We start from the raw sequence: 24,547 nt of genomic DNA on the forward strand, positions 1-24,547 counted from the left end.
AGTAAAGAAGGACCGTAGACGATACAGCTATCCAGAAGTCTGAACAAATACAGGGTCTTGGCCATCGATTGAAAGGCCCAGTGGCTTCAATCTGTATAAAATGCACATCTAAAATACATTAACAAAAAAGCCGTAAAATGAAGCTAAAAACTTAGCTGAACTGTAGTTTGCTTAGTTGCAACGTGGAAATAAGGGAGTCGCTTAAATTCGAATGTACTGCTGAATCGACTGACGGTGTTCCAGAAGCAGAGGCAGGAACAAGAGATGCGACGAAGTCACGAACTCTTGCAAGGATATGGATCAAAACATGTCTACTTCAAGAGAACTAGCAGCTTTATGGACGTTGTTTGGGTTTGTCGTTTTCTTAATACGCTTCACGCGACGACAGGCCTAAAGTGATGCTATTCCACTCAAAACAGGCCTTTTATTTGCGGCTAAGCTATTAGAAGGAGCCACTAAATAGAGAAAAATCAATAAACTTCCGTAGCTATCGTAATGAGACATGTCATAAAAGTAATTGTGTTTGTAAAACACAATTACTTTTATGTAACTGTAAGTAAATGCAAGTAAAAGTGTAAAAACACTTTATGTTTATAACACTTCAAATGATTTCAATCTGCCTTGATGACTTGATGATTGAATGACTTCAATCTAAATCATTATAAACAGTTGCCTATTGTAGCTTTGTTGCTGAAGAAAAAGGCATAGACATTTACAGTACATAATTGTATAACATCATATGAAAATAATTCCCTGCCGCATATTCCTAGGATTTGTAAACATTCACATGAATAGTGCACTATTTTTAAGTGCATCATGTTTGCTCCTTTATCAATACTTGCTAAATACTGTGGAGTCGGACAAAAAAGATGTAAAATGTTCTAGCTAGCTGTAACGCAATGGATGATCAGTATGTCGAAGGAAGAGTGTTTAGATAAATCGGTCTACGACATGCTCAGTCGGAACGCCACTTCTCACTTAAGTCAGTGCCAACTCTCGTTTAAGTTCGAACTGTGTTTCCCCAGCCCAATGCTTTTTTCCACCTAGGTAAAAAAAGCCCTCTTATTTTAACCAGTTAGATTTGCTCGAGTCGAAGTCTCAGGGACGAGCTACAAATATCGAGGTGTTTAACGGGTATGGATTTCCTTAGTGGACCCGGTCGAGAAGGATGTGATCCTCTCTAGGTTCATAGATGATCACTACAGTGGAAAATAATATAAAAGATGAGGAAACGACGTGATCTTTAATGCCAGCTTTCTACGTGCATGGCCGGCATGTGTGCTGTTGAGGAATAACATGAACACCTCCCGTGGTGAGATTGATACTAAATATATCCTGTCCTTGCTGCCGTGAAGTCGGTCTACCTACCCTAAAAGCTTAAATGGGATGGGTTTACGGATAGAGTGGCCTTTGGTACGTAGGGTTAGAAGAATGCAGCAGAGCAACTCACTAGTAACGACAACAGGGGCAGACTGAAACGCAGGATATTGGTTGGGTAGAGGCAAGAAGAGGGAATTTGACCGGGACACTCGCTATACCGTGTACTGCTATGGTAGAGAGCCTTTGACTCGAAGCAAACGCAGAAGGAAAATACTGCTGTCTGTTAAGTCTAGGTTCCCGTTGTGCGGGCAGAGTCAGCCATCAAGAATATAGGGTGTAGCTTGCGGAAGCTTCAAGCCAAGCGGAGTATGTCGGCCAAACGCAACTCGCAGGAAGGATAGCGCCAGTCTACAGGCTGAATGCCAAAGAAGAAGGGATTTGTGAGAGTGGATGGCTGACGTGGCCGACAGGAGCAGCGTGGCAGGGGCCGGCACCGCCAGTAACCAGCCATTCCACGGATTTGCCTTTTTTCTCGTCTCGTGACGGTGGTTCCACCAGTGTCCGAGCAACTCCATTCTTCCATAGGGATTTAGAGAAGCAGTGACAAGCAGCAGCGTAGCGCTGCCGGCGCGCAGACCAATCAGGAGTGCCAACTACCTTAAAGGTTCGGAAATAGATTCTATGGCCCTCACCCTCATCTTCTGTTCCCTCTCTCTTTTCCGTTAAAAAGAGCTAGGGCTTCGAGTAACACCGACCAGGTCGAGCGGTGGTAATTTTCTCCATGTTGCGACAGCGGTTTACTCTGGCTATAAAGGATATTATGGTGCAGATTTACGAATGTGCTGTATCTAATTTTTGATCAAGTCGAACGTGTTGGTGGCAAAGATCTCAATCATGACTCAAAACAGGAGCTAAGTAAGGCCATATGTTGCCGAAAAGTATTACATACGTAACTGGTCGCTCTTAGTTATTAGTGAGGCAATCTTAAAAAGAATATTTCGGTTTAATTATAAGAGTTGTTTCTCGAGTTATTTAGAACTTTTGAGCTATGGCAGCACAGAATCCTGTTGAGCATTGAGGTTTCCTAGCACTACACATCCCGTATAAATATGTAAAAGTGAATAAGTTGATATGATGAACGCCATAAATGTTTCTATAAAATTTAGGTGCAGTAGGAGGTGATTATCCTCATGCTTAGAAAGCCAACTTGCTTATCAAGGGTATCGATTTTGTAAAATTAAATGACTAATTATAGCCTTATATAGGATCACATTTATATTCTCATTCAAACAAAATAACCCCATTTACTAATCTGTTCTTAAAGAGTGGCTACTGCGACAGTGCAACTAATTCTGACAATTGCGCTAGATTCTGTTAGTAACAATTTTACTGCTAACGTCCTTAAATCAATTGCAGTATAATAATACAATGTTGTGAGGCGGCGTTTATCGTAGCGCTTCAGGATCAGGCAGGTTTTTACATCGCTTTGTATCTCGAATGTTCATTACTGAACTGGAAGGCCGTAACGTAAGCAAGCTCTATGTGAGTGGAAGGGCTGGAGCGGGAGTACGTCGAAAAATCGCTGAAAAACAAGCCGCTATTCGGTGAAATTTCGCACGTTCGGATGCGGAAGGTAACGGGCCAATGAACGACAAACGGACTATCTTAGCTTAGAAATCCATGTTCGCGTACAAAAGCTCCTTGCGACTTGTTCCGCTAGCAGAAGAGCTTTGCATGAGACTCATTGTTTCCTGAAAACGCATTCGTTACGGCGCCCGGTTCATCAATGTCCTAAATACAGGCCTAAATGAACATAGAATGTTTTAAATGCACACGATACACAACAAAGCTATAGAAGATAAATAGCTATAGAAACAATGAAGCGAATGGAAGTTTGCCTTTAGAAGGAATAAACTAAAGGTTCAAAAGTTCAATAATAGTATAATGATCTCACGAAAGGAATGAAATAGACGCCAACAGCACAGGACCTTACATATGCTTATTCTTACCCTGAAAACTTAACATAGTTTTGTAAATTCGTTTCCTAATTCGTCTATTCACGCAAATTTTCCTACTTGACCTATTGGTTATTTAACCTGCTAGCCAAATGAAGAAATCTCGCTTTAGCGTAAATACGTGTGTGAAGCGTTGGCGATGGTCGGTGTCGGCGATCGAATTGTAAAATTAGCTGCGCTTTTCGATACTAGTTCTAATTCGTTCGTAACAAAAACCACACCCATTAAGCCGATCGATTACGGTGTGGATTCGTCTGTCGTTGAGCTATATCCTATACTTGTCAGTACCCTTGCCCGAATCATTAGTCCACTTCTCTTTTTACATAAATGAGCCTCCAATGTCCTGGATTCAGAGAACCAGATCCCACGAAAGTGGACTGAGCGATAGCTAAGTTACTACAAAAGAAAGCAGCGAACGTCACAAAGCCACTCATGTTTGCGATGCAAAGCCCACTGCGAACGAAGTGGAAAATTAACAATGATGAATTCTTTTATGGGATAGCGCATTTACATCAGACTCCTTGTACGCCTGGACCCGTTGATGATGCCGTTGAGAATATAAGGATTCTGAAATCTTTCTCCTGCCCACTTTGCCCACAAAGTCAATGCGCGTAAACAATTACTTGCGCAAGTCGCATAGCACGAAAGCGAGCCTGTACCAGTTAATGATTTAGTCAATAAATATCAACGAAGCAATCTATTAAGAACGGCAAAAGTGGTATACTTTAGTCTTTGTTTTTTGCTAGAGAGCCGTCATTTAGTGACCATACGAAATAGAAAATATTCAGACATTATTAGACGATTTATTCGTTGACGGGGATCGTTCCCGCGGCCACACGGATCTGGCATATTAAACGTATTGGCTCCTGGCACCAAATTCTCGGATACCGCCATAATTAACGTCTATAAATATCTAATTGGCGGAGTTTTGATACGTCAGTGTAGCTAACATTGGTGGCCGATGCCGTCCTCTGTGCTTCGAAAGTTAGCCAATAATGGACGTCCGTGATATATGGCTGAGTTTACTACTTAATGTATCTCAATCAAGTGCGAGTTCGATCATCAGAAATAGAAAATGCGAACGGATCCACATTCAGGGCAAGGTTGCTCGCTTATTTCTAATAGGACATGATAGGGTTTATCTTATCGTAGGCGGGCTGTAGTTTTACACGTTCCTAGAGCTAATATCTTATAACTGATAGGTACAGGAAATAAATGGGTATGTTTAAAATGATTTCTCGGCTATTGTTTTAGCAGAGCGAGGTTTTCATAACGTGGATTTCTCGCTGCTGGTTATTGTGTGTTAGTACGATCGTAGGGAAACGACACATCAACGACATGACACTTTAGCGTCCTGCATTACAGCCCCATAGAGCGTATGCGTCCTGATACGGTCTTGGATTGCGGATTCGATGATGATATTGGTTATGATTACTAATTGTGGCCACGATCAAAGGCAAGGTAACGAGATGTTTGCTTCGCAGCTATGTACAGTCCATTGCGATAACTGGTTACGTATGGTTTATTTGTTAAAATAACTAATTTCTCCTCTCATAGGATTTAATTAAGTGTGATCAAATTCACCGTAGTGCAACTTTGCTTGGGCACGTAGCAGTTGCATCACAGAAACTAGTTTGAATAGGCTTCGTAGGCAATAAAACCATCTGAAGCTGTCTGCTATCATAGGATTTCCACTTACTCTGACGCTGTTTCCGCTGATCATAGAACGGTTGGCTATATAAGAGTCGCTGCCTTTTCGTATTTTACTTTCAAAATGAAAGCTACTAGTAAAAAAAAATTGGCTGTCACTTGTGCACGCCAGATTATAGTTGAACATTAATAGTACCATACAACATAATATCCACTATTATATATTTTTAGTTTCTTTTTTTTAATTTTTTTTATTTTGATTTTAGGTGCATGGAACAGTGTGCCTACACGAGTCTATTTCGAGACTGAGGAAGAATCTACTAAATTATAGGGCTTTCAATGCCTAGGTATTTCGCTATAAGTAACAAAGTACACGTTTGTCACTATACGCACATGTTACTGTAGTTATAATTGTATGCATTAGATTAATTGTCCTTGTTTTTTTTCCTTTCTAGTTGTCCTAATACGGCATAATGCTTTAAATACTTTAAAATGCTGAATGTGCTTCCTGAACGTATTTCGAAAACTCTGTTTATTCAATAGAATAAGTAGAAAATAGACACTGACATATTGATATGTTTTTATACAGGTGACATTTAGCACGAGCTAAATTTTTGTCCTGCCTTTTCCGCCTATGTACACATGTGAGGCAAGCTTGACTTTAAATGGTCGCTTTTACACACATTATTAGATGCCGCATAACCTTGAGCGGAGTAAATAACATTTAGGCTCGTAAATATTAAGTATTAAAGGCGAGCGTGTGTTGCCTAGCTCCATGGACCGATAGTATTTCGCTACCAACTCAAGTCCTGCTTTAATTTAAACTAACGCACCTAAATTTTGCTATTGATTGGTAGAGTAAGGCTTCTACCACAATGCTGTAGGCAAGTTTGTAGAAAAATATTGTGTGTATGATGACAAATTTGATACAAAAAAATTATACAAATAGCATGTAACATCTAGAATAATACCGTTACTTTTCGCTATTGCGAACATGCGGATGAAAGACAAATGTCCGAAAGGAGCGCATGTTAATTATCTATATTTTTTTTTTAAAGTTTGGGATATCTTGACAATCTCATTAAAAGTTTACGATCGATTTAAAATTAAAAAATAAAATATTTGTAACCTGTTCTGTAATTTTGATAAGAAATATAAGAATATCCTTTAGGTTTTATAAATAGCTGTAAAGCTCTTAAAAATTTTTTTGTCAAAAACAAAAAATTGCTTACTCATATTCCCCATAGAATGCGTAAAAAAGGATCAAAGCGCACTATACATGGTATATCTAATTGCTTTTATTAAAATGACTTAAGGTTTGAAAAGTGCTGAACAAGATTGCCTAATCCAAATAGAAAACGCTGATCGTGACCTATCTATAATGTTTTCAGTAAAGTAGTTTAGTAAGCTAAAATTATTCAATGATCCAGCCATTAGGGTCATTTCAATAGTTCCATGTTTAACTTATATTTATTTTCAGAATCAGCTTATTGATAAACACTATAATACACATATGGCATGGCCATAATATATAGCCTTGTGCATATATTTGATTTTATACACTGACGATATTTTTTCTAAGTTAAATTTGGCTAACAAAGTATAAACGGCTGAAACTGTAGCGCTTCCAATAGCACTATTTACCGGATCATAATGACCAACTTTGAAGTCCAAGGGTCTTACAAGTAGCCTGTCAGCTACCTGCATAGCAATGCGGTAACGCACCGGGTAGTGTTTTCTCTGCTACTATTAGGGATACGTAACAATTTAAGTCTGAATTCGGACGCAGATACGATTTGTTTCATGTTGAGGGCTAGCCATTCGAAGTAATCTCAAATGGTCTCAGCACCGGACGTCGTACGCAAACGAAAAAGAACGCAATTCTGCCCGATTTACAACTGCACCGAGGTTTTTTGCATGGGTAATTTGGCTCCGGGGCATAGATTCTCAACATATGTTGACGTAAGATGCGGTAGCGGTCGTTGCCGGATGAATCGAATATACAGGTTTTTTTTCTGCTAGATTACAATCATGACAGTGAGGATAACGTGTCTTTTTCTGCCCTTGCGCTTTTTTTGGCGCTAGCTAGCTACAGCTGCTAGACAGAACTATAAATAGGGACAACGCGCTAGCCTGGACAAGACGTTTGATCAACATAGATTTGTTTCGGGAAAGGACGCATCATAACTGTGATGCCTTCCAAGGGCAAGAAAAAAGAACCAGTAAACATGAGAACTAGAAGCCGCTCGATGCATTTGGATGCAACTCTAGTACCTCGGGACAGCAAGGAAACAGTCAGCTTTACTGCTACAGCCAACAATAGCTTGTATCCCTGTAAAACAAGAGCGAAATAACGGAGACAGAAATGCAACGCTAAAACTACTATCCTGGCTAAGCTAATGCGGGGTTTTACCATTGAAAATAGTTCAATTTTTCGATGAAAGATATGATTGGTCTATAGGGACATTCAACAGCGGGTTACAGAGCTAAAACAAGAGATTAAGCTGCATAAGCGACGCAACAAGGGAATAACTCTGTGAGAACACGAGAAGGAAATTGGTACCTAAGATCAGAGAGGGCAACGCTGCGACAAAATCCGAAGTGCAAGACACGCCGTGCGAAGCCAGAGTGTGCTGACACGAAAAACATAGCAAAAGAAAGGCCTTTTCGAACCCGCATAGCTAGAAAAAGCAACTCGGTGGAACAACATCCCAGTTCAGTTCCACGAACCGAATGGTGAATTCATGGGTGATGTAAACAAGATCACTGTTCATGTAAGACAGGAAACAAATAAGAATAAATTTTCGGTTTAGCAGGTCCTGGTTACTCTTTGCCTACCAAACAAAAAGTCAGGGCTAATAGACTCTAACTTTATTAAAAAGTTTTAGAAGCGGTCATAACATGCAAGACAGTAGGTTTAAAGAGGAATATCTTACCTTGCCACAGGAAAAAACAAATCTGAAAAAAATTGGATTAAGTTGTCAGGTAGCTTGAATTGAGACTATCTGATATAACAAGCAAACGTAACAGGAACTCTAATCGAGTCGAAAAATACGGCTGGCGTAGTATAGTAAAGAATAAACAATAAAGGTATGATTCTACTCAAAAATGAAAAGGCAGTTTTTACGCGGAAGGTATGTCCTACCCAATATAATGTCACACTGGAGAAAACCTAGCAGCTCAAAAACGGAGACATACGATTGACTATGGTATTGGTACCTTGGCAGGGCTGATTCGAATTTCGGACCGCAACCGCAGCCGAGGGGATTGTTGAATCTGAAACGACTACCCATATGCTAGGTTTCACATTAATCCTCGAAGTGGGTTTCACTTCCATGTTACCTAAAATGGCAAAGAATTGGGTACGCGGCCAGAAACTGCCAAAATTAAGCTAGGGGAAAAAGAATGCTACAAATGCGGCACCCTTGTTCACGTGGAAGAAGGCTTCGACGCTACACTGAAATACTGTAGGTGGCACGCAGCAATCTCGATAGTCTGTCTTTTGCTTGGAGCGGGATAAAAGAAAGTAGGCGCGTGCAAATCGCACGCGTCTTTAGCACCAGCTAGAGAATCGCAGAAAGGTGCAAGGATTGCTATTACAGAAGAAAAACGCGATTAGAAGACTATCACGCGAAACCTAGATGGATGAATATGGCTACGCGGTTTCGTTTAGCCACACAAGTAGCAACTGCGTAAACAGGCCTGGCCTTGTAAATCAACGAACGCGGAAAGCTAGCAATAATAATAGTTCAATTTGATGTTATACAGCTTATTTATAATCAAAGCAAAGCTGCTGATGCCCTGTTTCACGCCACAGCTACTAGACGCCATGTCGTTTATGAGTAAATGAAACACAACGCCAAGCTTAGAGAAAAACGAATGGGCAATGGTGTGTTGCAGTTAGCGGGCCGACTGTGGTGCTGCAGACAGGATCTAGCATGGGCTCCTTATGGGTAGAGTGCAAAATTCTCATTGCTATTTTTCAGCAAAGTAAACATAGATCTTACGTGGACGCAAGAGTCTGCTCTTCTCTATTTGCTAACCAGGTAGCACGATGCCGAACTTTGAACGAAGAAGAGATTGTCAGAGTCACTACACTGAGTGCGAAGCAGACGAAGCCAAAAGTCCTTAGGTGATTGTCACGACTCAAGATACGAAATGATGACGCGCTCAAGACGGAGCACTCAAGAATGCACTAAGGTATCTAAAATTCGTTCCCAGTCTACAGACCCTTACCGCGCGAAGTTGTGAAAAAGCCGATTTACCCCGTGGCCCGCAATACTGGTAGAACGAGGAAATAAACCTAGGTCAACAGAAATATACTAGAACACGCCAAAAGCTGATGCAAGCAGAGGCATGGAAGAGCTCCTGCGATGAGCTAGCTTCTTTAATGGCAACACTTAAAAGATGCAACGCGGTTCTGAAGCCTGCGATGAACAGGAGTAAGGAGACATGCTGGGAACAGTTTCTGGAGACAACCGACAGAGCCCATTGGGCGACCCTGTTCAAGATGATTCGTGAAGAGATTAAGACTAAAAATAACGTTGTTCTCTTCAACAAAGCAAGAGGAAAAATAATGAAAAAGTTATTTTCTAGTTGCCAAGGCTTTAATAGATCGATTGGTGTACAAGTATCAACGTTGTTTGAACGCATTCTGTGTGTGCCGGTACATGCGTATATGACAGCAAAAGAAAAAACTATGCCAGACAAGGCATTGACCCTTGACAGCATTCCAGCATTGTGGAGTTTCTTTTTAGGAAACTTATCAAAGTTGCCGCGAGAGTTTTGAAAAAAAGAGTTTTCTTTTTCGAGACCTGCGAACTTGATAGCGGTTGCTGATGACTTGACTACCACAGTAAGGGCACTCAGATCAGAACTATTCGAAAGCAGGTGTAACGAAAAGTTGAGGCATGTTTATAAATGGATGGTAGATACCAGCCTGATCTGAGCCCCAGGCAAGGGCATGGGATTCTTACTGGTTGGAAGGGAAAAATGCAGGTGGAATATTTTTTTTTGAACGGCAGGAAATGAAAATGGTGAGGACGACTAAATGCCTTAGATTAAAGGACGGAGAGCATTCTCATACCCGACAGGCAACGGCAAAGGCGACTGGGATTACTGGAGATTTCGGCAGAATGTCAACTGTTGAATCCAATGCCTTATTCAGAGCTCCAGCTTTGTTTACACTGGTGTCAACGATAGCAGGGATCACGGCGTTACTGCAGGAAGCCAGGGATATGCCTGCACTTGTATCATTCAGGCGTACATGACTCTACTTCCTTTGTCTCGGTCTTAGCAGGAACGGGACCTCAAGGTTAACGTACGAAAAAACCCTATTTGTAGTCCATGCAATCATCATTGTCTGGCTAGCGAAGTAAAAGGCAACTGCGCAAAAGCCCGGAACCGCGATTTAGGACGTCATTCCGACGATGGCACACTGGGTTGACAGGCCCGAAAGGAAACTCAGATACAATATGACGCGGCTCCTCATGGGACATGGAAATTTCTATAATCGCCTACACAGAATAGGAAAGATAACTTGACAAAGATGCGTACGCTCTTCGGTGGAATGACCTGCCCGTCACACGTGGCCGGACCTCCAAACGAAAGCTTACTGAAGCGAGGGGCGTCGGTCTCCGTGGCTTAGCTCGCTACGTCTGCGACACAATGCTGAGCGATGGCACTGAGAACAATTGTCCGACAGAAATGTATCGACTAAAGGCTACAGAAAAATATGATGGAGTAACTAACTAATTGGCCGACGGTAAGTCCAACACTAGCATGAGAATGAGGAGCACAGGGAGAATATGCAGGACGGTGCTACACAGCCGGGTACGTTAGAAAAAATGTGGGTAGGGCTTTTTACGAGATTACCGCGGCTGACAGGGCGTGGAATCCCACAGAAGGATGAATCGGGACGCGACTAATGAATTTACAAGTCCACTAGCCATCCCCACAATATTTTTATTTGAAGCAATATTTGAACCAGTCTCGAACCAGAGCTCAAATGTACAGAGTCCAGGATTAAGTGAGCGAGAGCTCGACAGCACTAAGCGAATACCTCGGCAATGAAATGGAGTCGGCATAATGCATTAGCCCTCAACCCCCTTGGAAAATCAGGTGTTGTTTTGTGTTTAATTATTAAAAATAAAAGCTACAGATTGAAAGATTAAGAAGAAGACGGATGTAAGTAAAAGTAGTATGCGGGTGTCACGTAGGTATTTCGTGAGAAATTTTACAACAAACCTGTGAAGCATACATCGTCAGCGAGTAGGTGGCTAGGTGTTTTAGATCTATTTTTATGTATTAAAAAATTAGGTAAAAAGGTTATGAATTGTGATTTAAGCAATGAGTAAATAAGGGGTTCATATGTAAAGAATACGCAAATCGAGACGCGTGACTATAAGGGACGTTGAGGCAATGTTGAACAGAATGGAATAGCTTTAGATATCAAGGTTACAAATATAAATAAATGGGCGAGAGCTCCACAGTGATATATTTTAGTAATAATAAAAAAAAATAAGATAACAAGGAGCCAAATTATTCTATGAAGAAATTGGTGTTAACACTATGACTCTACTTTACGATAAATGGTTATCATTCCGCGAGAATCTCTAAATGTCTTGTGATTCAAAGTTTAATTGAAGTCTTCGTATATTTAGAATCATAACGGTGCAGTGGCTAAAGAAGGGCATAGCAGCTTCAGGAATGTACTGCAAAAGTGGGACTGATTATATAGAATTGTGTATCGCTTCATAGAATTACTAGCAGCCAAAAATTGCATCTATGCAAAAATTAATAGCAGTCAAAAACAAGATGTTGTTTATTAACTTCCAAAAACATTTTTTATTGCTAAGAATAAAGAAGTAGATAAAACGTTTTGGAAGTGACAGGGTAGGAACACTATTAGCACAAGCGCAGTACATCAATCGCTTTTACGAACGGTGGAAATATCCTTTGTTTTTTTCTTCAGTATAATCATACTGCAGTCCAATAACGACGATCTCCTATATCACAAACTGTGCATTATTCAATTGATATAAAATTATGCACAGGGAACATAAGGGAACTGATACATCCGTTTAATGAAGCTGTCATAATTAAACGGGTTTTTTCATGCCTTCAAATAACTGCCATGTAGTTTAGTAAGTAATTATTAAGTTTCTAATGCGCTTACATAAATATTCTATTTCGTCTCCGTACTATATCTTTAATTAGGATCTTTTTTGGCGCGATTATATTCCTCACGTTGAATCAAAATTGAAAAAACTTCAAAATAGAAAAACGTAAATATACTGCTTTATTAAAAAGGCATGCTTTATTAAATGCTTGATTAAAACAACAAGGGGTGTCCAACGTCTATGCGAGTGTCTGTACTTGCTTAACGTAAACTTCTGCAGATACGTCGCCATGAACGGCCCGTTGTATTTGCCGACCGGCCTGCCATTAGCCTCTCTAGTGAATGATAAGAATTGGGACAGATTTTTTGTCTCCACCTTCTTCAAACACAGCCACACCCTACCTATTCGTTAAATTTATTCTCGATTTGTAAGATTCGATGATCTGTAAGATGAATGCGTTCTAACGTACACCATTAAGGGATTATTATCAAGGTTTATTCCTTTTAATTTCGTGAGACAACAACTAGAAACAATTACAGTTGTTTGTAAATGGATATAGGATAAATTTGTTTCATCGAAACAAACGATCATTATTTTATCATTGGAATATTCGTACTACATTTGCTTTTATAATTGTATAGCGAAACGTGATTCGAGGGTGTATGCTTTTTCTCCAAATTCGTTGTGTGTTTAATATGGACCATAGGATTTAAGCAATCGTCTAAAGTTTTGCCTTCGATTCGTCGCGTCAATGATCACTTGACCGGTCCAGATTAACCGGATAGCTTGTCGATAAGTTTACCTTCGGTTAGAGGAACCTTAAGATTGTTAATTAATTAATTGCAATGCCTCCTGAATAGGCCCACGTCTCAACCTTAACTTTTATATTAGGCGTATAGTTTGAGACAATCGCAAAGTAAATTTTATAGAATTTTAAGTTAATTTATTGTGCATTCGGTAAAAGCACTACAAAGCTATATTCTATAGAATTTGGTTTATTTTTTCGATGACAGTATAGCGTAAGACGTTTAAGAATGTACCCCTCAACCTAGTTGCAATATATACCTCTATATATATACCTCTATATTATATATAGGCTAATGAGGACAATTGACTGAGCACCTTATTTACACAATTTGGTCAGTCTAGTAAATACAGAAATGCCGAACTGTCGTTCGTTAACGGTATTGCTAGCAACATTTGTATTGTTACTAATAAATAAATAAATACTCAATGAAATGTTTACCTTTCATTGTTGAACCGTCGACAACTGTTGCATTGCGCGCCTGAAATTATAGCAGCCTCAATGATAATGGCGGGGAAACTTTCGATCGACGAATTACGCATAAGATGCCTAAGCTTATTACTTGTTCAAGAGTTAAATATAAGTAAAGGAAAACATTGAATGTCTCGAGTGAGTAAGTTGCGGAGCACATCTATTCTCAAGTCACCGTTTTTGATTCCCATAAGATTATGCGGCTTTGCACTGTTATAAATTATACCAATGAGATGTTTATAAACGTATATATATATACAAGGAAACAATTACGCAAAAAAAGGACGTTAATAATCGCAGGAGCCAATGCGCATGCGGGTTCCCTTTGGAAAATTTTTAGTTAATTGAATAACACTGATCTCAACGCGAACAACATCGACCTCTAACTCTTCAACGTTTTAGAGGACGATACACAGCCACGCTATTTGAAAGTATATTCTGCAGTCAAGCTGTGAGTGATTAGTACAACTGAAAGTAGTTTGTAAAATACTAATGTATAAAAAAAAAATCCCGCTAGTAAGACAACAGTGCCGGCTGACATTTCCGATTTTGGTAAATGCCAACTTGGAGATGTTTAAAAGGTGCAGACTGCGTTCGTCTTAGCCAGCTGTGTTTGATTCATGGAACGGTTGTACGTACAACTCTGAAACGCTTCCGTCAAGAATTCAGGTTAGTGACATTACTTGTTCTGAAAACAAAATCGATTTCATAGAGCATCAGCGGCTTCTACTGGCAGATCATATTCTTTTTATTACCTTTAAAGGCAACCTATTGTCAATTTAACAGCCAACAGGGCCAGTTCAGGCCAAATGCCGGGCTTATGAAATTTTTGCTACAGTTACTTTTGCCCTTTTTACTAGATTTTTTTCTCGCTAAAGTATCACATATTAACTGTTTTGTGGCCCCTATTAGGTAATGCTTGTCAACTTAATAGTTGGACCACACAAGGACTTTGCATTACAATGGTTACATCGATTTCTGAGTTCGTTGATCTCGGGAATAGTTAGAGTTGACGCCGTAAAATTTCGCTCAAACGGACTAGAGATGCGCGTATAATTCTCTATAATCAGTGTAACCTTTGTAGATTTATGTACCAAACGTATGCGTGTTATAATTCGCTAAGTTTACGGAATAGTTACCGAATATAGCTCAAATGTTGTTCTAGAATAACTAAATCGGATTTTCTGTTGGACATTTTGAGCCAAGCACTAACGCGGTGGCTAGCTTCAAATTCTCATACGATTTTTCAACAGTAGTAGTAAGAGTTCCGCAGTGGTAATAGTTAATTCAACCCTCTAACTTGTGCTATGCCGCCGCAGCAGCCAGATAACTTCAGTGAAAATCCGCTATTTATTCAAATTCAAGACTCAATTGTTATTTAACTATAACAAAACTTGAGTATAATATAAATAATAATCAAGTTAAAAGTCGGTTCCATGATACCCGTTACGAAAGGCAGCCTACTGCGTTTAGACTTTAAGAAACCATATTCTATGTGAGCGAAGCTTTTAATGCTGCTAAGATCCAGCAGAACGTAGTCTCCAGATCTCTCCCTGAACAATTTCATATCGCAGACTCGTGTAGAGTAAATATCGTTCATTGACTTGCGTTTATCGATTGTCCAGGTTATGAGCCACTGTTTTGCCTTTCGCTCACTCACGCTGATGCAAGACACAAGACTGGGTATGTCTAACAGTTCAGGTAAAAATGTAGCTTGCACGGCGGCTCTATCGAAACCGACTGAGAATCAAAAGAGTCGGACAACCTTCTTCCTTTTGCTGAGAAGTAGCGGAACGGAACGTACCGGCATACACTGTTATCGTCGACTCATTGCTACCACGCTGCGAGGGCGCTGTAGGCATGCTGTGGGTATCTGAAAGCGAACGCATAGGAAACGAATGAGCTTTAAGATCTTTTTCGTTTGATTATAACGGGGTTATAAAGTTAGTTTCTAACTTCTTTCCCATAAGTCCTGAGTTACTTTAGTCTAGGGCATTTCTGCATCGATGCTATTATTAGTATCTATAAAAGCCCAATGATCGTGTGATGCTTCATCATTGGTTTTTCTCAAAAACAAGATAATTTTTCTAAAGCACGAATTTTCTAATACAGTCAAGTGATAAACACTACCTTCTTTCCCTTAAATCAAATCTGTAGAGGTTTTAATATTTTCGAGATGGAATATTGAATAAAAAAAATTAAAGCTCCCAATAATCAATTAGTCTATTGAAACTGAGCCAACAACGTCTTCTGTTTAGCCATAAACGCTTCATAGACACTATGTGTGTGAAAACGGTATTACTACACATATATGATTCGTATGTAGACCTGGATTTATCCTTCATCGGGAAAAAACGGTACCGTCAGTCGTATTAGTGAGGCGACCGCCCAGAACTCGTTGAAGCACGAAGTTACAACATTACATAACAAACATTTGTAAGTAACAAATTGCAGTACTTACACAAACGTATGTCGCTTGGTTTATAAAAACCTTTAATTCAACAAAGCACATGGTGAGAGCGCGTATGCTCAAATCAAGTCCTGATTTGTCATGCGACTTCAATCTACCTTCACACCTCATTGATTGACCACCGCTATCATTTTTTCATCCTTTCTGATTTCTCTGATTACTGGTCATATGACATTCGTATTAACCTGCTAGGTAGGCGAGGAGGCGTAAACAAACAAATACGCCTAGCGCCTGCTAGGCCTGCACTTACTGAAAAGTTTTTATCCAACCGTGTGCTGCCAGATTAGGAACGTTAAGTCTATTTGATAATATCTATTTACCATATACTGCAGCTGGTGCCATTCCAGGCTAAATATCGAAAAGATTTATCCTAAATAAATTTTTTATAATAAAGTTTCTGAGGATTCTCTGGCAAAATAGCTGCGCTTAGTGCATTTTGTGCCTTGGCCAATGTCATCTGGGTTCATCGCACGTAGTCCGCTGAAAGAAGGTTTAAAAAAACCTTGTAAGTACTTCAAGCCTTGAATTCATATGGCTGTTAAAAACGCTTTTAGATCTATATTTTATAGGGTTTTATATATATATATATATATATACATCTTGGCACCTAAGCGTTTTTAACTGCCATATGAATTCAAGCCTTGAAGTACTTACAAGGTTTTCTTTTTTTATAATCGAATACTAAGCATGTAACTACGTCACCTCAGGCATCTCTGCTGTAAGAGTTATTAACATCTACGCCAAACACTAGCGCGTAGCAAATTTTCGTAAATCTTGGATAGTACATGTCAAGCATAATGCTCGGCATACACATCTTACCACGAACTTAAAAGTTACCTCAGTCACCTCTGCGCAATGGGCTGATCATAATGGCTCAGTTTTTATTCACATTTTGTTTTTGGTTCCGACGTAATTAATTTAGTAAGTACACCAAAAAAAAAAACTGAAGCCTACCAATAGTATCAATTGACCTTACATAGAAATACTGCGCGATTCAGCCGAAGTGTAACAGCTGATTACTTACACTTAGTTATGCCGAACAGTTCAAATCACCTCGTCTTTGGGATGTTATTTCCAGAAGAAACAGAAAACAACTGAGTGAAGTCGATTGAAAAATCAAGCGCTTGGAGGTAGTTGGACTTCAAATGGTTGGTATGCTTTAAGGTAGAGTTTATGATCTTCTAAGGCGACACTACCTTCTGTGTTACATGTTCCAGTAAATACATGTCGTTGGACTTTATCGTAGAATACAACGTAAGGCGGTGCATAATTATTTCTACATCTAATAATAAAAACGCTAAAAGAATTAAAGTTTTACATATTTTTTCACCATTTTGTTGTATGAGTTTCTTTGTCATCGCATTGTCTGACTGTGAAACTGTGTTGAGACAAATAATACTAACGAAATATTGACTATTACGATGATAAGCCGATGCTTTTGGCAAATCTTCAATGCCGCAATTATAGATTCAAGCTCTGGAGTCTTCTTGGACAAAAGAAGCGAGGTTTGCCTGCTCGGCCTTGTATCTATACAACATCTATATTTCTATTTTTCGGGCTTTTTTGAGGAAATATACGCCGTGCTCCAATTTACCCTTAATCGGACACTTGATTCCTCCCTTATACATCACTCTATGTCAATTCCAGTGTTCTTTTAATAGTGCTACAAACTGATAGGAAAGAGTGTCGCATACCACCATATCAGTTGACCGACGTTATTTCGGTTAGGTTCTGTACGACGTCAGACAAACGAGATTTATAGCGGGACCAAAAACGAGACCCGCTTATCCTGCAGACTCAATTCAGTAGGATTGATTGCCTTTCGCGTCAACCTTCATTAGCCTTATTTTTTCTTCAATCGTTCGGGTATTAAGTAGATAGCCATTTATTCAACAATTCCTGGATAAACAGACGTAAAGTGCAATGTCCCTGAGGCCGTCTGCCATTGAGACTCTGATGTCTACTGACGAGTACTTACCTGTGATGTATTTCAGTGTAGAGCGCGCCAACTGTGTATGAAAAGCGTAACTTTTTGCTTCATCTGAACAGAAAACGCAAATTTTTTATTCACAATAAATACGCCCGGAAGTCGGAATTCGGTAAAGATCTATGTGAAGAAGTAGGCTTGCCTCCGGATCTTTCTGGCCCAAATCGAAATTTCGCAAATGATACCCGTGACTTGAGCTTCTGGCGTGCGGTTTCATAAATCGTATGATTAATGGGAAGGAAATAACCAACCTCCTTTATGATCTAAGAACGTCTGTTTTTCATAGAAAAAACATACTGATACTAAGAGAAAAGTGAGCTAAGTGCTAATACAATGAAGGTGACCTGATTAACAAACCATCATGCGCACATAAACATCTTAACAGGGATGCCGCTGACTGCCAATCCCTTAAAAGGAAGCGAGATGAATTAACTTTTACATTACAGACTCCCCCCTGTTACTTCTAGTACTCGCGGTTATGCGGAAGCAGGTCAGAATGAATAATGATGCTATCCGTTGACACCTATAAGCAATAATTGTTTTTACAATACCGTTTTATTTATGAAACACGACAAAGCGCTTGTAGCTGACGAACCAACGTGTTTGGAAATATATTGCATATACAAGAGTTGACCGTTGTTTATACAAGGATTTAACGCGGTTCGGTAGAATAAACGAGGTCGAATCCTAAGTCCATAAAAAAAATAGTATTTTTCTCTGCTAAAGCTTCATTTTTGTCACTTTAATTTGTGGTCTACAAACGACTCAGGTCAGTACTGTAAAAGCTGGATATATTTGTCTTGAACCCTGTAATGCGAAATATTACTGAGTAATAAAAGTTTTAACAATGTAGCTATAAGACCCGCGCCCAATCTACAAAATTCACAAATATTTAAAGAATTTCTATGCAAAAGAATTTTAGTCCATTATCCATATACATGAAGTATCCAACCTGCAAAAAACAAACAGAATGAGAAGAAGACACTGAGAAATTCATCGCAAGGCCCTAGCCTCTAAATGAAAAACGTAGGCTGAAAGGCGAGCAGATGCCTCTGTAAAAGAAACTGTTGCCAGATACGCCTGTTTTATATATATGTGTATATATATCATGTGGAGAGACTTAATTTTCGCAATGTATTTATATGAATTGGAAAAATCCCGAAAGCGAATTCCCGCGGCAAATTCTCACCGACACTGTGAAGTTCTACACAGGCCTGAAACTTATGGCTAATGACATCCCATCAATAAACAGACCAGTAGATGAGGGTGGACACTAAGTCAGCTAATGACTAAGTAAGAGCGACAGTTCTAGTTAGCGTGACGCCTTTCAAATCAAGTTAAGTCATGCTTCACAAGGATGACCGTGTTCAACAACAAGTGTCGTGCCACCTACTCGTAAGGTGCTGTATTTACAATGTTCTAAAGTCTATTGACTGCTCGAATAAATGACTAAAACATTTAGTTCTTGATGTTAGGACCGACCCTTCAGATTGCGCCTACCGCTTAGTTACAAGGTATTCATAGAATGTCTAGCTTCTCTAGCCGACTTCTACTTCTAGAAGCTTCTCCAAAGCAATTTATGAAAAAATACCAAGTGTATTCGAACTTCTCTTCTGCCATTGTATTTTCCCATTCTGCCCGTACAGCAAACTTGGCTTCCGATTTCAGCTCGTGTATAAGAGCATATAGACACTTCGCTCAAGGAATCGCGCATGACTAGTGACAGGCGTGAGTCACGGAATATTGCGTGCCTGACACGGCCGCACTATCCAGCCGTCCCGGAACGATTACGCTGATCGGCTCAACAGTAAAATAGGAATAAAGTAGATGAAAAGTAGACAACCCGTAACTATTGAACAGAACACCCTGATTGTGTCAATTGTAGAAGTAAAGCTAACGCCAGTACACAGAAAATATCGTCTACAGTTGAGTAACGTCTAGGTACGTTAGCAAAGCAGAACGTATTATAAATTGGCATCGTGCGATGATCAAGTATATATTCCAACGTAACCGTTGTTATCTACGTGGCAAATTACATTTGAAGACGCCACTTCAGTGCCCGCCCTTGGTCTGGTTCATTCACTCAACGTGTGTATGCATTCATTGAATATACTGAATAAGCTAAGGTGTATTTCGGAGTATACTCTAGGGTAAATTTAAAAATGTCTACTTGGTCATAGCAACGGCTATTTCAAATATCAACGCTGGATACTGAAAGATGATTATATCTTCCGATGAGACTGCCATGCCAAGCACAATCTCATACATTATGAAAATAGAATGATTCATATGATGCTTGTATGGTATCCCTGCATATATTTTCGAAATCTATATTCTCGGATATATATGGCGCAAGAAATATGCCTCGTAAAAAAAGGAAGAGATACTTTTAAGCTGATAAATTACTGCGATTTAATTGACGGTGGCAGTTCTCGATGACCGACAAACACATAAGACAACAGTTTTTAACTTTGTTTTTAATATGCCTGTGCCCGTTCCGCTGCAGGTGAGTGAGGCATGACGATGGCGATCGACTATTTTAGTTACTCTAATCTCGCTTCAACGATACGTTTCTGAATAGAAATTCCTTGTAATCCAGCTGAGGTTTACGTTACGCGAGTAAGTATATTGGTCCTTATCGTTTTCAACATTTTACTGATATAATGAGTTTTGTTTGTTTGATATCTTCCCGTCGTTATCGTTGTAGTGAGCCACGAATATTCACGGTTGTTATTGACCGAGCTAGATGATTTTTTATGATATAAGTAGAGGTCAACACAAGGTTAAACTCCGCTTTACAATTGCAGATGGCGTCCCGTATACTTTTTTGCAGGCTTCTTCGGGGCTTTATTGCACGTCGGGTTATTTGGATTTTCCTTTTAACACTACTAAGTACAGGTTTGCCGCTCATTTTCTTAACGACGGCCCCAGAAGTTCTTGTTGAGGAGTCTAACGAGGTATACGACATGAAGTTCACCGTGACCCTGACTAACGAAATATATTTAATTTTGTTGTATATATCTATGAAGATCATCCATGACAGGTTTCATAAAAGAATAAGCAATAAAAGTAGGACACTTGCTTTTTCGACACTTATTTATTTTGTCTATTTTTGGTGCTGACACAAATGCAAAACATGTATTTCAATATCTATCAGTATTAATTTTTACTGGGATGAAATTGACCCGCCTTAATACACTTGCGAAAGCTCTCTTGCCTAGAAGATTTTGGTAAAACCTGTAGTACATTACGTTATCGAATATTCTCGGATTAATATATCGGATATCTCATACATATTAAAGGTGACGAAGTTTTTTTAGCTCTGTACGCATTCTGTGAAAATAGAGCCGGTACTAGTTATCTCACAGTTTATCTAAATGCGGTCGAAGATTAGCTGCTTATTTCATAGTATATTCGTAAAAGCTCATTGTCGTGAACTGTAGATTAAAATTAATTTTTACAGTTCTTATACATGAATATGCCAGATCTACTTGAACAATGACGTTGTCATATCCGTGCCATAATTTACTTGAGTAAGAGTTAATTTCGATTATTGGACTTCTCTTAGGAAAAAAACAGTTCTTATTTTATTTTTTTTTTTAATTTTTATGAGCAATTATTGAAAAATAATCCTTAAACAGAGACTATTAAGGTTAGCAGAGAGAGAGAGAGAGAGAGAGAGAGAGAGAGAAAGAGATTCATTTTCAGCCAGTCATATTGTAAGCCACTTTGGGATAGTTGACAGGTTAACGTAGACTTTAAGCTTAGCCAAGGCTATTGTATAATAATACTGAGCGTAACGCATCAACCCACTTTAAGCCCTTAAAACATCCGAGAACTTTACTATTCGTGGCACAGGAGGCTGTCAAAAAATATCTATAAACGGGTCTATAGTCAAGCATTCATAAGCCCGACACCTTTCTTATCCACAAATCTCATCGTATTATTTATGCCTTTAGGTTTTAGTTCGGATCCATGCCAACCGTTTTCGGCCAACACTTCTTATGTGGACTTCAGTATGGCGCAAGACTTTAGCTCAAAGTGACCTAATCAAGATCGACTGCTTTGGTTCTAAGATCGCGTGCGATGTCTCCAGCGACCGTCGTATTGTTCACGAGGCCGCAGCTCTTATTTTCCATGGAAGAGATGTGTCTTTTTGGGACATGCCAAAAAGGGTAAGCTCTTACTGCCAGCTCGGGTTTCTCTAAAATAAGACAGACGCGAAACATTACAAGATATAAATAATCGTCTATCCTAAGTGGCAGCCATGAAGGACGGTATGAGCTGGAAATCTAGGCAAAGCAAGTGTTTTTCCATTGCTATTTGCCAGTCGAATCACTTGCTCCTCCTTAATTGTATTATATAGTAACAAACACTTTATGAAGCAATCTTTGTGTCAATATATTCCTTTACAGAAATACGTTGGCCAACCATGGGTTCTATGGAATCAAGAACCACCGAGCCAATCGCCAATACAAGTTTACAAACAGGGAAGTAATTTGTTTGACCTGGAGCTGGGCTACCGGCAAACCGCAGACATTTTCGCACCATATGGATTCTTCAGTCAGAAGAGAGCTGAGGCTTCGGATGAAAACAGGGAAAAACTCGAAAAGCGCTTTATCAAACAGAATGGGGCCGTTTGGTTAGTCAGTGATTGTTGGACCGAAAGCAGAAGAGAAAATTATGTGCAGGAGCTCCAAAGATATTTTCCTGTTGACGTATATGGGGCATGTGGAAACCGCATATGTCCGATGAGTGCAAGCGATTCCTGCATGAATACGCTGAGCCAGAAGTACATGTTCTATTTGGCTTTCGAAAATTCGATATGTCCAGATTATGTGACTGAAAAGCTTTACCGTACACTTCAATACCCTATAATACCTGTTACTATGACTGGAAGCAGAGGCCAATTTCTTGACTCTCTGCACGCGTTTGTTGACGCGTCGAATCTCGACCCGCTGTCACTAGCCCTAAAGCTTAAGAAAATCTCTCAAAACATCACCCAGTACGCTACGTATTTTGTCTGGAAGAAAAAGTACACAGCGCACAATCAAGTTAATCCGTTATGCCATATATGTGATAAATTTCGAAAACAGTTAAATGGCGCAATGAATTATAAAGCGAGGAACCGAACGTACCTGACAGACCGGATGAATCATCGAGCATGCAAAACATGGAACAGTAATACTCAAAAATTCGAATCAATCGGCTTGTGAGAAAGTTTGCCTGTTGAAGTTACTTATTAGATATTCGCAGTTACTCCTACGAAGCAGAAAACGTATACCTCACAGGTGTACGTTTGTATGTAAGAGATTCATATGTCGATAAGGTCATTTATTAATCCACTTTCAAAGCATTACAGCTGAATGATAAGCATTCGCATCTGTCGGACGACAATGTCTGCTACGGCGTTGATTTAGTCCCTTATATACTAATACGTTATTCAGACTCCCGATTATAGTCGACTTAGAAATTATTGGACGCTTGCTGACGCAATGAAGAGTTGCTACGAACTCTCTTGACAAAGGAAAAGCTTACTACTGTCAATTGACAAGACGAATGTTTTTGTTTCTTCCAAATACACAGAGATTCGCTAACTGCACTGCACTGTCATTAAAGAACGGGATAGAAATATTGGACTGGTCCAAATCTAACAAACGTATTAGTCTCTTTTCGGTAAGTCTGTCTGCGCTAAGGTTCTTAACGTATCAGCCATATACTGGTGCTCGAGACGAAGGAACGAGGTCGATTGTGGCACAGGCACCAATGTTCTAAAAACTTATTTAATCGCTCCCATGTCCAGCAGAATATACAGCAACCTGTTAGATAAGCAAATATTCTTCAACTTTGAAAGAGTCATGATAACTTTGATAATACCAACATTCTAGTAGGTGGAATTGGATCTCACTTTGGCATAAGTAGCTAGCCTTATGGAACTGGTTTAGTTAGTCTCCAACTTAATTACAAAGTCTGCCAGACCTCAGTCATGGAGGTGGTGAGAACCAAACACTTACACCATTAAACCCACTGTCCTTATGCTATAGGAAATTCCAAAAAAGATTCAGTGTTTAAACTAAGAGACTTTTGTTATCACATAGCGAATCATAACAAGTAAGTATCGTTGTAACTAACTAGTACAATTTCGTTGATTAGTTAGTTCTAGCTAGTACTTAGAGTACATATGGAATTTATACGAATCCTAATCTGATCCTGTAGAGTATAAATATTTACTGGCATCCGTGCTGCAGATGGATATTTATAAATTACATAAATACTACCTCTCAACAAACAAAATTTTAGACTGAGTTTTTAAAGTAACATCGTTTTCTTGCCATTATTGGGCACTAGTAAGCTGCTATCAATATCAATAACAAGTTTTTGGTATCGTAATTGTTCTCTGCTGCATTTTACACCTGGAATATGACTGACCAATAAACCCGTTTCCTATAACACTACTTCGGTTATAATTGTATCTCTGAGGGACTGCAATATTCATTCAATCATCCACACGTGTGCACTTCCAATAAGGTTTTTTTAGAGTTGCATGCGCATATACAACCGTAAGCGGGCAGAGTATCCCGAGGTGAAAATCCTAAACTAGTTTAACTTCCAGGATATGAGCTGCCCATCCCAACAAAAATTTCCACTTTAAAACTTAAAAGATTATTAGAAGGAATCGGCTCTCGGTAACTTAGTTCTTTCTTGATA

The 24,547-nt window shown here is 39.4% G+C and overlaps 1 protein-coding gene across 13 annotated transcripts; it reads left to right on the forward strand.

Annotated features, from left to right (window-relative positions):
- Positions 1-1,703: 1,703 nt before the first annotated feature.
- LOC111245536 (lewis-type alpha-(1,3)-fucosyltransferase-like) lies at positions 1,704-24,294 on the forward strand. Of its 13 annotated transcripts, XM_086978925.1 has the most exons (6): positions 4,643-4,796; positions 5,252-5,332; positions 20,346-20,458; positions 20,647-20,796; positions 21,799-22,014; positions 22,255-24,294. In XM_086978925.1, exons 4-6 carry the CDS (start codon positions 20,647-20,649, stop codon positions 23,053-23,055), a joined length of 1,167 nt encoding a protein of 388 aa, XP_086835051.1. In that variant the 5' UTR covers positions 4,643-4,796; positions 5,252-5,332; positions 20,346-20,458; the 3' UTR covers positions 23,056-24,294. The 13 variants fall into 13 exon arrangements, with proteins under 13 accessions (XP_022649748.1, XP_022649747.1, XP_086835052.1 ...); XM_022794012.2 differs by lacking the exons at positions 4,643-4,796; positions 5,252-5,332 and adding an exon at positions 1,707-1,988 and having other exon boundaries at positions 20,345-20,458; XM_086978926.1 differs by lacking the exons at positions 4,643-4,796; positions 5,252-5,332 and adding an exon at positions 1,707-1,984.
- Positions 24,295-24,547: the final 253 nt, after the last annotated feature.

The sequence above is a fragment of the Varroa destructor genome, unplaced genomic scaffold (genome assembly GCF_002443255.2).
Source record: "Varroa destructor unplaced genomic scaffold, Vdes_3.0 BEIS01000002.1, whole genome shotgun sequence".
Lineage (NCBI taxonomy): Eukaryota > Metazoa > Arthropoda > Arachnida > Mesostigmata > Varroidae > Varroa > Varroa destructor.